The following is a 16,249-nucleotide window of genomic DNA, read 5'->3' on the forward strand; positions in this document are numbered from 1 at the left end:
CTGCCATAAGGGCGGTGTCATCTGCATACTTGAGGTTATTGATATTTCTCCCAGCAATCTTGATTTGGCTATATCTTTGTAGCCGAAGTCAAATTTGCAGTTTCCTAGTAAAATATCCACTACCTTTCCTCTTCATAGATGCCTTTTTCTCTTAATAATCTCGAATCTTTGTTTCCCTTTTCAGAGGCACAATTATAAGAAAATAGCATCAAGGTCAAACAACTGATAATCATTAAGACTTTTTCCCCCCCTTGCTTTCTGCAGGATGGGTACTGGGCAGATCGGGCATGCGAACGGCTGCTTGGTTACATCTGTAAGATGAAATCACAAGCCCAAACTCCAGGAGTAGTGGAAGTGGAAGCAGGCTGCCGGAAAGTGAGTATAGAACGCACCCCATGATTTCAGATCAGCAAATTCGATGTGATAGACTTAGCTTATTTTTGTCTGTGAAAGTACTTAATTGTCATAGTAGCCAAATGCTTCAGCTTCAAGGTATTGCTAATCTTTGACCCAGTGGATTGTCAAGGACATTTCTAGTGGATAACCTTAAGTTGTAGACAGCAAATGATCCTTAGTCATTTTTTCCATTTTTAATATTTCTGGTGACCTTGTTTTTGGTGGAGATTCATCTCTGTAAATCTCTGAGGATCTCGAAGGCAGAAAGTCTACATTCCAGCTGGTAGTAGCTAGTAGTAATTCAGCTAAAGCAAGTCAAGCCATGCAATCCTATTGTGTTTTAATTTCATCTGCACTGTGGTTAGTAGTATCTCCTCACAAGTCTTATTTTTCTTTGAGGTTAAAGTAGATTATTTCTGTGAAATAGTTTCTGAAAACGCAAAGAAGCTACAAAAATACAGGGTGTATGGTTATCATTTTCCTGTTTGATTGCTGAGTTGCCCATCTTCCTCTTTTTTCCTTTCTCACTTCTCTTGGATAAAAATAAAGTAGCAACTGATTTTCTGTCCAAGAGTGTCACGTTATGGTCAAATCATCCTATAACAAACACCAGAATTCATGAAACATAATTGAGTACTATACCATTAAACCATAAAGAAAAATAGAGCAGACACAGAAAATCACAGACTGTGAGAGATAGAAAAAGTATCTTAGTGACAATTGAAAACCCCCATTTAAATTTTGCATTCTGGAAATTTCAGCCAGAGAAGTGATAACTTTTTCAAGTCACACAGAGGGAAGTTAAGAACCCAAGTCTTCTGCCAAGTTCTTACACTTTCACTGCTGGTTTAACTACCAGTACACTTATATATTCTTTGCTTAATCATGTGCGTATACAGGAGATTGCCTATTATTGTAACATTCTGTAATTAATAAACCAATCCTTAAATTTTACTGAAGTGAAGTGAAGTGAAACTATCCCAGTCGTGTCTGACTCTGTGATACCATTGATTGTAGTCTGCCAGACTCCTCTGTCCATGGCCTTCTCCAGGCAAGAATACTGGAGTGGGTTGCCATTCCCTTCTCCAGGGGATCTTCCTGACTCAGGGATTAAACCCAACTCTCCTGCATTGGCAGGTGGATTCTTTACCACTGAGCCACCAGGGAAGCCCTAAAAGATAAATATTACATTTCTAATTAGACAGGAGAGGAAGCAAAGACACATTGCAGGCAGATTCTTTACTGTCTGAGTCACCAGGAAAGTAAATTTTATTACTTTTATGCAATCAAAATTTTATATATATATTTTTTTCTATTAACTGTCTATAATCGCTGATAAAATCCAATTTAATCATTAGGTTGGTAGTAAGAAAATGAAGAAAGTATCAGCCAATTGTTTGTTGAGTGTGGTTATTTTGCTTTCGATAGTCTTAAAAGATAAATTTTGTTGTTTAGTTGCCAAGCTATGTCTGATTCTTTTGTGATCTCATGTACTGTAGCGCACCAGGTTCCTCTGTCCATAGGATTTCCCAGGCAAGAATACTGGAGTGGGTTGCCATTTCCTTCTCCAAGGGATCTTCCTGATTCATAGATAGAACCCAACTCTCCTGCATTGGCAGGTGGATTCTTTACCACTGAGCCACAGGGAAGCCCTAAAAGATAAATATTACATTTCTAATTAGACAGGAGAGGAAGCAAAGACTTAGAGATATTAATTTGGCAAGTTTTTAAACACACATGCTTTAGGCAGTGGTTTCCTCAAATCATTGGGAAGAGTAGGAAAAAAATCCACTTGCTGACAAAAGAAGATAACAGAGGTTTTTTTTTTTTTTTTTTTTGTCTGAGCCTGGGTACTTGGTGTTTTAGGAGTATTTTTGAGAGTTCAGAACTACAGAGTTTCTGTGATCAAGATCTGGGATTCAGTTTGCAATTCATTGCTATCTCTGTGGGAAACCTTGATTTAAGAAATTAACTGAAGTGGTCCTGAGTTGCTAATATTCCTGGATGTCTGATAGATGCACCTGTAAATCCTCTTTAGAAGACCTCTTCTCCAGGCTGACTGAGAATCCCACAGATGAGTTTGAAATCCAAAATTATAAAACATACCACCATGAGCTTTAGATAGTGGAATGAATGGATGTGATGTTAAAGTGAATGTTTTTTTAAATGCTTATGGGAAGTAAGAGGTGGAATTGAAACCATGGACCAGACACCATGTATTATGTGAAATTTCTTTATGATTCAATTCTAAATATGTTTTGTTTCCATTAAGATTCTTTGACTTGTGAACTGGGGTGTGTGTGTGTGTGTTTTCATGGTGGTGGAAGTTTTGGTGGCAGTAACGGGAGTTTTGTGTTTTAGTTTCTAAATAATTGGAGGTACTATTAATTTTCATTCCACTGCATTGTGCTCATATAAAGTTTTTGCTGTTAGTGGTTGAGATTTTCTTCATTATCTAGTTCATAATCAGTTTTTCTAAATATTCTATCTGTGCTTGAACACAGTGATCTTTGATCTGGGGGTTCAGGGATCTATATAACGGTGACTAGATAAAACTTGGGATGATCCCCTGGGGTAGAAAATAGCAACCCACTCCAGTATTCTTGCCTGGAAAATTCCATGGACAGAGGAGACTGGCAGGCTACAGACCATGGGATCTCAAACAGTCAGACATGACTGAATGAGCACTGATAAAACTTAGCAATTATATTATCCAGATATTCTGTATTACTAATATTTTGTCTGCTTGACATAATATTCTCATTGTGATTCTATCAAGTTTTATCTTATATACTTTGCTATGTATTTATATCTTTCTGGTGAATCAGTTCTTTAATTATGTAGTTATTTTCTTCATTCATACTAATGATTTTTATCATAAAGTCAATTTTAAATAATATTAATATTGCCATAGAAGCTATCTTTTGTTTTGTGTTTCCCCAGAATCCTGTTTTCCAACTGATTGCTTTTAATTATTCTATGTAACTGTAGTTTAAGAATGGGTCTTGTAAATGAATATCTGCATTTTCATTTTAATCTAATTTGAGGAACTCTGGCTTTTAACTGGTGAAGACATGAGCTTATATTTGTTTTGCATACCAATCTATTTGGATTTGTTCCTACCATATTATTATGTGCTTTATTTTGTTTACCTGTCTGCTTTCTTTCTTTTTTTCTCTTTTTGTGCATATCATTGGTTCACATTGGTTCTATTGAATATATTTTCCCCCTTTTCCTCCTCTGAAAAAAGTGAAAGTTCCTCAGTTGTGTCAGACTCTTTAAGACTCCATGGACTGTAGCTTGCCAGGCTCCTCTGTCCATGGAATTCTCCAGGGAAGAGTACTAGCGTGGGTAGCCATTCCCTTCTCCAGGGGCTCTTCCTGACGCAGGGATCAAATCCAGGTCTCACACATTACAGGCAGATTCTTTACCATCTGAGCCACCAGGGAAGCCCCCTTTTGGAAATTCTACATTTTTACTCCTTTTTTTTCAGAATGGTTAATCTTATATTTTTAACATGCATTCTTGTCTTGAAGTTAACCAGTTTCTTTCTCTGCTTCCTGAATAAAATGAATGTTATTATTCCACTAATGATTCAGAGTTTTTTAAAATTTGAAATAATGTTAGACTCATGAGAAGTTAAAAAAAAAGAGTACCGAGAAGTCCCCTCTATCATCCACTTGACTTCTGCCAATGATAGCGTCATATCTAACCAGAGTACATGATCACAACAGGTGGTTGGCATGGATACAATATTGTTAACTAAACTACAGATCTTGTTACTATTCCATTCTTTAGCTTTCCACTTCCAATTAGTTATCTTTGCTATTTGTCCAGGCAGTTAGATCTGCATTTACTGACATTTATTGACTTCTTTGCTCAGTGTAGACTTTTAGCTCACTTACTCCTCTTGACTTTACTTTCTTGCTAAAGTTAATCTTTCAGAAGTTCTTTTTGCTGGGATTTGGGAGTGGAAAACTCTCTGTCTTTGTTTGAAAATGTCTTGAATTCATCTTCCCTCTGCATAGTAATTTAGGTAAGTCATTGTAGAATTCTAGATTGACAGCTGTTTTCTGATAGCTCTATATATATTATTTCATTTTCTCCTGACCTTTATTTTTGCCATTGGATTTCCTGTTAAACTAATTCTTCTTCTTTTTTTATGTAAAAAAAGTGGATAATGTGTATTTTCTCTGTGATTGATTTTAAGGTTTTTTTTCATTGTCTTGGATTTGGATTTGCTTTGTTGGTTCCATTTGGCGTGGAGTATCTCTTCATTTTGAGGATTTGTATCTTTCCTTTCTTGAAAGTTACCAGTCATTCATTCTATTCAATGCTTCTCAAACTTTTCTCAGGATCCTTTTCAACCTCATTCACCATATGTGCATGCTCAGTTGCTTCAGTCCTGTCTCCTGCGTCTCTGGCACTGCCGGCATATTCCTTAATGCTGAGCCATTGGGGAAGCCCTCTTATCTTCTATATTTTCTATCAATATTATTTTAAACATCTTCTCATAGTCTCATCTCTCTTCTACATTCAGTCAGCTTACTAATCTTTCTGAAACCACATTTTCTATGCTTTATCTGTCCATTAAGTTTTTAACTTCATATTTTTCTTTTCTAGAAATTCTGTTTTTTTGTGTAATCAAATCCTGTTTTTCTTTGTTCATAGTATTTTGATCTTTCCTCATTGATTATGTTTCTTCCTTTGTCACTTAAATTACCATAACATGCTTCTTTTCCACTTGGTTTTATTATGTTAAACTGTTGACCCTTCCTTAAAGGAGACATTTTTTCTTACATGGTTTATAATTTTTGGTTGTGAATTAGTTCACCGTCCCATCTCCTCCTGCCCTCAAATGTCATAGTCTTACCTGACCTGGGTTGTGGAAATATTTCTGTTGTGTGATTTTGCATTTTAATTCTCAAAGCACCTGCAAGATTCTCCTTTTGTGTATTTTATTTTTCATGTTTTGACTGTGGAGTCTCATACAGTGTGGATAGTGTAAAGTTGGGGCTGGCATCCAGCTGTGGCAGACTTGGTACTTGTTTTCAGCAGAAGAATTTTTTTCTTCCTGCATCCAAGTCCCCAAGCAAGTGACAAGGATCTCTTAATTTCCTGTTTTTGTGGGTGGTGTTTTCTTGCTCTCCTTTCACAGAGGGGCTACCATGAGTGGGTATCATCTTTACAAAAGGACTTAAGTTCCATGGGCTTCCCTGATGGCTCATGGGAAGAAACCCGCCTGCCAATGCAGGAGATGTGGGTTTAATCCCTAGGTTGGGAGGATCCCCCAGAGAAGGAAATGGCAACTCATTCCAGTATTCTTGCCTGGGAAATCCCATGGACAGAGGAGCCTGGCAGGCTACAGCACACAGGATCATAGAAGAATCAGACATAACTTAGTGACTAAACAGCAACAATCAGTTCTATCTCCCTGCCTCGGGTGAGCTGATGGCCCAATATCCTAATCTGTATGAACATTAAAACCCTAATCCATAAACTTGAGGACCTTAATCTTGGTCTGAAATATGACTGGGCAACTACAATCTCAGCTTGTACATTTCCTATTCCAACTTTTTCGTTTTCTAGTACTTATTTTTGAACCTGAAGATTTCTCCTTCTTTCTCTCAAATTCCAGTATGGATTTTCCATTTATTGCCATGTTTTTATTTAGCATTTCTATGTGTTTGAATTGTGGGAGAGGAACATGTCAAATTATGATGCCAGGAGTTTGATAAGTACTAACCTTTGACCAGATGGCACAGCTTTGTACTTAGCATCTACTGCTGTCTTCACTAGGTGACTAGGCTTGTTATTCTGCAAATTAGTTCTTGTGGCTACCTATTCTAAAACTGAGAACTTAGCCATTTCATTCAGTTTCTCTGGTAAACATTTCACAAATCGTTTTTGTTGAAAATTGCATCAGAATGGAAAGACTGACTCCCCTCATCCCCATTTTGTATCATAATTTGTCAAACAAGGAACAGTGCACTCCTGTTTTCTTTATTCACATGAATTGTTTTCATTGCATATCAAGTTACTGATATTTGTGTTATTTACATGCTTCTATTGTTTATCAATTTGTGTTTCAAGATATAGAAATTATTAAAATAATATTATGTAATAAATACACATGATATTCTGCTTGATAATATTAATAGGGCTGGAAAAGGCATGGATTCTACTGCTATTTGATTGGACACACACTTTCAACATTTACAGAAGCAAACCAAACCTGTGTAAGTGAGAAGGCTTACCTAACAACTGTTGAAGACAGGTATGCAACTCTCCTATTTAAAAAATATATATATCAAATAATGAAACTTTTTCAGAAGAGTATATCAATATGCTCTAAATTTCTGAGTAAATTACACTGAATCTTGAAGTATGGTTTGTAAATATAGAAGCAGTAAAAATCATATTTTTATTTGGATTCTTCATTGCAAACACTAAAAAATATTTTGCTACTTTTAGTACCATAAAACAAGAACAGTTTGCTAATACTCCAGTAAATGTTGTTTATAGATCTAACTTTTTTAATGTAGTAGATCTCAAAGTTTTTAAAGCAGAGAAAGTAAGGAAATATTATCATCTCGAGAAATCAAACATTCTATTTTTACTACCACCTCCAACATAAAAAAAGGTAGATGGGAACTTCCCTTGGCAGCCCAGTGGCGGGGGCGGGGGGTGGTGGGGAAAAAGCAGAGAGATTTTCTAGGCTTACTAGATGAAAAGGTCCAGAAAATGATGTGGACATAGAGAATTTTATGTAACTTTTAACTTCTAGCGTTCTGTCCTTCTTTGAGATTTCAGTATTTATTTTTCTCTTACTTTTTTCAAGAAACTTAAAAGAAATTTAATTTTTTGAATTGTCCATTTGATTTGGAGTAAACTGGTAAAAATGATTGAATTTTAATACAGTAAGTTATATTTATTGGCCTTTCAAAGCAGGCCCAATAAAATCTAGAAGATGCTATTGATACTAAAGTTCTTTGATAAAATAAAAGACGTCATAGAATTCATAGAATTCGTATAGTCTTTATAAAAAAACTTATATTTCAACATTCTTTCTTCATGTATAATTAAATGTCTGATACATTGCTCACCTCTGAAAATCAGAACATAGATACTTTTTTATCTTATGACCTGGAAGTAAGCTACACAATTTTAAGTACCTTGGGAGCATTTTCTGGTCTATCTTGTTGGTCTTTGAGTCTACTGGAGCATAGATGTCCCTAGATTTTCTATTTTAGGTTTGCTTTGTGTGTGTGTGTTTTCTGTGATATTTGTGTTCAGGAACTCACTAACTCTGTGGTTCAATTTGGTCTTTAGGCATTTAAGAAAAATTGAATTTCTTATTTTTAATTTTTTTTTTTTTGGTTTGTTCAGTTTAGGGAATGAAATTATTCAGACTAGGGTGAAACCAATGTTCTGTTATTGTGGTTTTCTCTCCATTTCCTCTCTGCCCTTGCTAGAGCCATCTACAACTCCCTTGTTCCTGGAAATTTTGAACATCACTTTTCTTTTGCTCCAAAGAGAGACCTTTTTGCGTATGCTGCTGCGTCACTGTCATTTATCAATTAAGACAAATTTTGTTTGCCTTACTAACCACAGTGTATTATTACCAGATGATGCCAAATATAAAGATGAGATCCAGAGGGAGAAAAAATGTTGGAGCTTGTGATTCTGCTCCCAGTTCTTTCTAGAGATTGAATCTCTCGTTCTCTATATTTCTTGATAATATTCTCTGTTGTTTCAGAGCTGAGAAATGGGAATGAAATTGAGGGAAAATTCGACACAGATTTTCTGATTGTATTATCTTTAATAATGTTGCAGCCTCTCCACTTCGCCAAGAATTGTGTAGAGCATCTGAAGTATTTGGAAAGTGAACTGATTTTCAAACATTGTATTTTAAAAGGCAACAGGATAAGTAGAGGGACTGAAGAGAAATAGTTTGGGTACATTTGAATGATTTTATTCTATCAGCCGTATGATACTTTTCCTTCATAAGATCATATTTCCTTAGCAAAAATTTGCATAATTTAAATGACAAGAAAATAGGACATAATAGGTTTGATTTGCCAACTAAAAGATCGCACAGGCATACAACTGAGGTGTTTTTTCATGTGGATAATTAGAAAAATTCACTTTTTTCCTAAAATTTAGTTAAATTTTTTTTTAAGATATGAACAAGCCTTTCTGACTAGTTTGGTTGGATTGAGGCCTGAAAGATATTTTTGGATAGGACTTTCTGATGTACAACAAAAAGGCACCTTTCAGTGGACCATCGAGGAAGGCGTTCAGTTCACACACTGGAATTCAGATATGCCAGGTATGTGCAGGGCTTCCGTTTCAGGTTTCCATTCACCCCACATATCCATTTGGCCAAACCTGTGATTCCTTCATGTACCTTTCCAAACAGACTTCTGTAAATTTATTGTACTATTAAAATTGTATTATTTTTTATTTTCCTCTCTTTTTTCTTTTAAAAATGTTCCCATCAGTGTACAGTGGTCTAAGATAAAGAGGAAGAGAAAACTACCAGGTTATTTGGTGCCACTCTATTTGAAGTATTTATGAAATAGTGATGAAATCCTTAATGGTCAGAAAGATTCCATGGTGACCATTGGTTCACTTATTTCTGAGAACTTAAAACTGTCCTCAAGGGATATAAAACTTTCAGTGTGACTGCAAATAGAAATATGACTGTGCTTCAGTGGTAGAACAAGACTGAGAGCTTGTGTGGAATGTATTATTTCAGTATCTTGAATGGGCCACCTCATTAGCTCTTTTTGATGAGTCCCCTACATACAAACCCACAAGTGGTGAACTTTCAAAGATGTGAATGTGCCGCTGAATGTGGCCGTTGTACTATTGTACTGTTCAAGGTACTGTACTGTAATATTAAAATTGTTTTCTTTATTTTTGTTTTTTATGTATTATTTGTGTGAAAAGTATTATAAATCTATTATAGTACAGTACTGTATAGCCATCTATGTTAGTTGGGTTTCTAGACTAACTTTATTGGACTTAGAAACAAATGGGACTTAACAAATGCACTCTCAGAATGGAATTTGTTTGTATGTAGGGGACTTATGTATATGACTTGGATTTAGTTTTATACTTATAGAAAACCCATAAGCTAAGTTTCAGTATCCTCCTTGTGTCGTGGTGGAAACTGGGACTTGGAAAATTTATAAGCATGGATTTAGACTAATCTTTGTAATTCCCAAATCCATGCTCTTTGCATGGAGGTCACCCTTTCTCCCTATAAATTTTTATTTGCCTTCTTTAATAAGAAGTTTCTGAAATAGACACTCAAATTATTTTTTGCTTTTTTTATGCACTGGTGTCATAGCCTATGATGTAGTTCAGTATGACTGCACTCAGGAAATTCAGCATCCTTAGAGCAAATGTTTCATTGTGCCTAGTTAAAAAGCTATGGAAGGAATAATGGAGCTTAAGTATGCAAATTAACTGCTTGGCCTAATAAGTCCAAATCTTCAGAAGTTTTTAAAATTTGTATCCTCAGTCATCAATAAGGAAAATAGATCAGTAATTTGGATAGTGTGATTTCAGTTTAATTAATTGAACATTCTGGAAAATAGTAAGATTTAAGTTTATTTTGAAAGAACAGGGCAGTTTATTAAGAGCTGAGTGCATTTTTTTTTTTTTTGGAGTGGTAATTTTTACTCGCCAGGCAACATGCCTTAATTTCACTGGTGTTGATCATTTAGCAGTAGGATACTGAGAGATTAATCTAGGAACATCCTTAGGGAATAAAAATAAATCAAACCACAGTCATAGGGAATTAGCAGTCATAGAGAAAATATTTTGGGAAAAGTGTAGATCTCCAAAACTAAACATACACTGCCTTTAAAAGTATAATAATCAAAGATTATCTCATCTTATCAGTAAGAAATCCTAATGTTTTTAAAGTTCTATCTTAATGCTATTTTGAAATAAACTATGAAGCTTAGTATAGTCCACATTTTCTTATATATACTTCTTTATCCATTAAAAAATCTTAAAATGAAGATATACATGTATATGTATGAATCACTTTGCTGTATACCTGAAATTAATACAACATTGTTAATCTATGCTCCAATATAAAATAAAAAATTTTAAAGGGCACAAATGAACTTATCTACAAAACAGAATTATAGATGTAGAAAATAAAATTATGGCTACCAGGGGATAAGGGCAGGGAGGGATAAATTGGAAGATTAGGATTGACATATACACACAATATATAAAATATATATATATATATTTATACTATATATAAAATAGATAATATGGACCTGTTGTATAGCACAGGGAGCTCTACTCAATACTCTGTAATGGCCTCTATGGAAAAAAGAATCTAAAAAAGAGTGTATGTAAGTGTATGTATAACTGAACCACTTTGTTGTACACTAGAAACTAATACAACATTTTAAATCAACTATACTCCCATATAAAATAAAAATTAATTTAAAAAAACAACTTCCTTGGTAAAACAAAACCCCTGTTATTTTTGTCATTATGATAAATTTTATCATACTAAAAATATTGTATTGTTATGTCTGTGTTTGGGGAGAACCCTGCCAGATATTAGAAATACAAAATGTTACCAAAACCCTGACAATTATTTTTTTTTCTTTCAGAGTTACTTTCACATGAAGGCCTTGGGTTACCTCCTGGTGACTTTTAATTATTTTTTTTTATAGGAGTACAAGTTGCTTTACATTGTTGTATTCGTTTCTGCTGTAAATCAGAATGAGTCAGCCATATGTATGCATATATCCCCTCTCTTTTGGATTTCCTTCCCATATGGGTCACCACAGAGCATTGAGTACATCTCCCTGTGCTAATCAGCAGGTTCTCACTAGTTATTTATTCTATACATAGTATCAGTAGTGTATATATGTCAATCCCAATCTCCTGATACATCCCACTCTCCCTTCCCCCCTTGGTGTCCATTTGTTTGCTCCCTACGTCTATCTATGTCTCTATTTCTGCCAAACCTTGCCATGCGAGATTATATTGATAATTCAGTTGGGGATACAGGCCACACAAATAGAAGGCAAATAATGGTTCAGAAATAGAACAAAGCAATTGCGAAATGCTGCAGAGTGTCTCCCCTACATTTTCTTATCCCTTGTAGATTTTACCCCACTACTTGAGGCTCAGGTTTGAACTCTCTTCTTTGAGCACAGCCAGGCTTCACAGTCACCTGTCGTGAATTCTGCTTTGTTACCTTCAGGACGGAAAGCCGGGTGTGTTGCCATGAGGACTGGGGTTGCAGGGGGCTTGTGGGATGTCTTGAGATGTGAAGAAAAGGCAAAGTTTGTGTGCAAACACTGGGCAGAAGGAGTCACTCGCCCACCAGAGCCCACAACCACCCCCGAACCCAAATGTCCAGAGGATTGGGGTGCCTCCAGTAAAACAAGCTTGTGCTTCAAGGTAAGTATCCATTGCTGAGCTCTTAAAGAATTTGGGATATGTTTCAGCCTAAAGAGTCATCTAAGGAATGAGAACAAAACAAAAGCAATGCCCGGGTTGAACCTATTGAAATTCCGATGTTATTGATCTGAAAGGGGACTTGGGCACTTGTTTTGAAAGAGCTCTCCTTGGGTGGAAAGATAAGAACCAGTTTCATTCAGACCAACAAACATGACCAGTACCATAAACAGAAGTCACACCAGCCTTTCTTCACCTGCTCTGCCTTTATCACTCCATACACTTGGCATCTTTCTTCTTTGCCATGCTTTCTGAGCTCACAATTCTTTTTCTCAATGAAACTTCCTGCCTCACCTCATGCTATCCTATGGCATCCGTTTTGGCTCTGTTCTTGGAGCTCAAGCTTTTGGCTAAGTGAATTGATAAACGAATCTGGAATCACGCCACACGGGGATTCTAGAGAGAATATTCCTTTGTTCTTATTTAACCCCTGATTATGATGCCTAATGGAAGATGAAGGACTGTTAAGTAGGGAGTACATGGCCATTCAGTGACTCGTAAATGACAGTTTGATACCCTGTAATCACTTAGTACATTCCTATGTGAGATCACCCATGTTCTCTTTATGCAATCAAGTTCCCCCAAACAAATAAAAAACATATCCCAACTCCAATGAATTAAGCATTTGGGTCTTTTTCTTTCTTGTAAATCATATTCTTTCTAGAGAAGGTTGGATTTAGCCAAACATAGCAATGTATTGGGTTGGCCAAAAAATTCATTTGGGTTTTCCTGTAAGATGTTACAGAAAAACCCAAACGAACTTTTGGTCAACCCAATACTTAACTACCACTTAATGACATTTTTCTCTAATGGCCAGTTCTCAGGACCTCTTTTATTCCATCCTTTGAGGCATATGACCCTGGCATGTTTTGTAAGACAGTTAGACAAAGCTGATGAAGAACTTCAGTTGCTAATGTGTATTGGAATGAGGTTGTTTAGTCTCTAACTTAAGGACTAATTTGTTTGGTAACTACCACTAGCAGTAACAGACAAATGAGCTATTTAATACACATTAGCCAGTCCAACTTAAAGCATAATTTACATAGAAGGGAAAGTATTGGGCCAAGACTGGAGAGGATTTTATGAATGGGTTGAAAACTAATACAAAGCAAATCAGGTATTTTATTGTTGCCTCTGGAAACTTTTGAGTTATTACACAAAGGCCAGGTTCGTCCTATACATAGCCATTCACTGGAGAGTGGCAGGCTATGGAGATTTGTTGCAGGATTTCTGAGAGAAGGTGCAGAATTCTCCAGAGTAGGGAAATGAACCAAGAGTTCCAGCAGACATTTCTGGGTAGATGTTTAACAAATTCAAATGTGTGCTTCCCTAGGAATTATGATTTTGGAGGTGCTTGGGGTAGGATTTGTCTGCAAATATATAGACCATCTTTGTACATACTAAGGTGTGAAAATTCTTAATAAACTTCAGCTATCAGTAAATTGATTTACAAAAATAAAATCTTTTATCACCATCTACACAAGTTGAGGTACTTACAGAGGTCTTGGGAGGTACTACAATGAAAATTTGCTCAAGGCACACGTGTCCTGATAACTCAAGTAGGGTCAAGGTGAAGATTGCCTCAGGTTGCTTGATGACAACTAGACAAACACAGGTCTATTGGAAAGAAATCCCTTTTCTACAAGCCTACAGTGATACAGGCCATGTCTCATGAGAAACAATGAATGAAAGTTATAAAAGTTGATGGATACAATGATGTAAACTCCTGTACTGTTTACATCCTGATGGATCCCTGTGGGTTCCATTCCCCCAGCAGTCCTCTGGGTAATAGGACATATTCTCTAAATTCTAAATAAATATTAAATTTAGCTTACGTACCATCTTTTTACATGCTCTGCCCAATTAGTGTCTGTCATGCCATGACCTCCAATCTTTGTTAAAATATACAACCATAAGCAAAAATTATAAGACAATTTTAAGAACATACCAATGAAGTACTGGAAGACTCCCAGGTTATTCAGTGTTTAAGCTAAACAGGGTAACAAACTGTGGCACTATCTTAGGGAGATTATTATCCTTAAATTTTTTTTTGATGTTTGCTTTCTCTATATCAAGTTTCTTTCATTCTTTTCCATCTGAATGGCATAGTTGACACTTAATCCTGTCTTATGCAAGAAGCTGTATGCCTAACCCATATACCTAAACCTTTCAGTCAGACATTTTCAGTGCTATAAAATAATTCTATTTTTTAGGGTTTTCTCAACAAAATCATCTGCCAAACTTTGTTACTGAAATATTCTCTCACAAATTGATTTTCAGCCAAGAGAATTACATTGCTTGGGGCCATTGTAATGTCTTGCTTTTCACTAACTGAAATCTCGTCAAAAATAGATAATTATTTCTCTTGGTTTGATAAGCTGTGAAGTGTAAAATAAATTCTGAATCTGTATCACTCTTAGCTGTTTGCAAAAGGAAAACATGAGAAGAAAACGTGGTTTGAATCTCGAGATTTTTGTAGAGCTCTGGGTGGAGATCTAGCTAGTATCAATAATAAGGACGAACAGCAAGCAATATGGCGGTTAATAACGTAAGTATCTTTTCTATTTAATACTCCTTCCTTTGACCCTTTGAGTCCACATTTGTTGTTGTTATTCAGTTGTCAAGTTGTGTCCGACTCTGCAAACCCATGGACTGCAGCATGCCAGTTTTCCCTGTCCCTCGTCATCTCCCAGAGTGTGCCCAGGTTTATGTCCGCTGAGTTGGTGATGCTGTATCCCAAATCTATGGGCACTTTTGGACCTAGTTTCACTTCCAAATTCTGGCCTGGAGAATTCCATGGACAGAGTAGCCTGGCAAGCTACAATCCGTGGGGTTGCAAAAAGTCAGACACGACTAAGTGACTTGCACTTCACTTCCAAATGCTTTAATTTTATAGCTATAAATCCCGAGATGAATTGCTCTATAAAATCATAAGACACTTATTATTCATTTATTAAACAAATAAATGAATGAATATCTCAATGCTTTACAATTATTTCAAACAGCAGCTTGTTTTCAGGATATTTACAAGTTGTACCAAAATGTGCAACTGTTGCATAATACTTATATTTAGTCATTTAATCCTTCACCTGTGTACTGACCAATTGATATTTTGGGAGTCATTTTCAAATTTGATTAGGACTCGTAGGTAACCAAACTTGGTTCATATAGTACCATAAGCTACCTTTATATCTTGTATGTTGCAGGGCTAGTGGAAGCTACCATGAACTATTTTGGTTGGGACTGACATATGGAAGTCCTTCCGAGGGCTTTACTTGGAGTGATGGATCCCCTGTGAGTAATTTGATTTCATAGATAATTTTCTTACTTTTATTGTATCTTTATTTTGATGTTTTCCTTTGGGGTTACTCAAAATTTTTGGTAAGATGGGTTATGATGATAGTTAGAGACATTTTTCTATGTAAATTAAATGCTATGTTAGGGTCATTATTCTGCCTCTGACCCAGGACAGGTATGTTCACCAGAGGTGTGACCATGGTAGACTGAAAAAAATTAGGAAACTGATTCTTCTAATTTATATAAAATAATGTCTTCTTTCTCTCATGCCAAATTGGTATGTAAGTAGCTAGACTTCTTAAAAACTGTGTTTTATGATGTCTTATAGACTAGGAGATATGGAAAAAAACTTTTAATATTCTATTATAAACCATTGACTTTTGTCAACCAGTGACTTTTGTCAGACTTCTCCATTCTCAGCAATGGGGAAGCGGGAGGCTCTGGCACATGCTGGCAGTCATTGCAGGGAGTGATTTTGTGTAATTTCAGTTCTACCTCCCCTTACCACCCATTAGCAACTGTTCAAAGCACTTGTGTAGGGTGGATTATTTGATGACTCCATTGATAACAAGGATTTTGCATTTAGATCTCTGGGAAATAGATCATGATATAGGCTGTAATTCCTCTCTGAAAACACCATAGTGGACCTAATCCTCGCCCTCCACTTACTTCCAGTATTCATCTTGGTAACTTTGGTAGCTTTGTTAGCAATATCCAGAAGTCCTTTTTGTTTGTAAGAAGAACTAGTTTTATTTCTTTCTCCTAGTGAAGTGAAGTCGCTCAGTCGTGTCCGACTCTTTGCAACCCCATGGGCTGTAGCCTACCAGGCTCCTCCGTCCATGGGATTTTAAAGGCAACAGTAATGGAGTGGGTTGCCATTTCCTTCTCCATTTCTTTCTCCTACCCCTCTAATAAAAGAAAGTTTCAGATATCACAATGAAATGTTATCCCTTCAGAATGAGATATAAATTTAGGAGCTCCCAATACTGAGAAGTGGAACTTATATACCAGGTTTTTCCTGTATACAAATCCCACTTTTGTGGTCCTG

At 36.0% G+C, this 16,249-nt stretch overlaps 1 protein-coding gene across 1 annotated transcript in view; it reads left to right on the top strand.

Moving 5' to 3' along the window:
* The window catches only part of MRC1 (mannose receptor C-type 1), a 108,761-nt gene that overhangs the window by 48,191 nt on the left and 44,321 nt on the right, over positions 1-16,249 (top strand). The window contains exons 9-14 of the mRNA XM_043883867.1: positions 265-375; positions 6,558-6,673; positions 8,580-8,728; positions 11,648-11,847; positions 14,325-14,452; positions 15,111-15,198. Coding sequence (XP_043739802.1) covers positions 265-375; positions 6,558-6,673; positions 8,580-8,728; positions 11,648-11,847; positions 14,325-14,452; positions 15,111-15,198 — 792 coding nt within the window. The remainder of the gene's footprint in view (positions 1-264; positions 376-6,557; positions 6,674-8,579; positions 8,729-11,647; positions 11,848-14,324; positions 14,453-15,110; positions 15,199-16,249) is intronic.

Source organism: Cervus elaphus, chromosome 23, assembly GCF_910594005.1.
Source record: "Cervus elaphus chromosome 23, mCerEla1.1, whole genome shotgun sequence".
NCBI classification, from domain to species: Eukaryota; Metazoa; Chordata; class Mammalia; order Artiodactyla; family Cervidae; genus Cervus; species Cervus elaphus.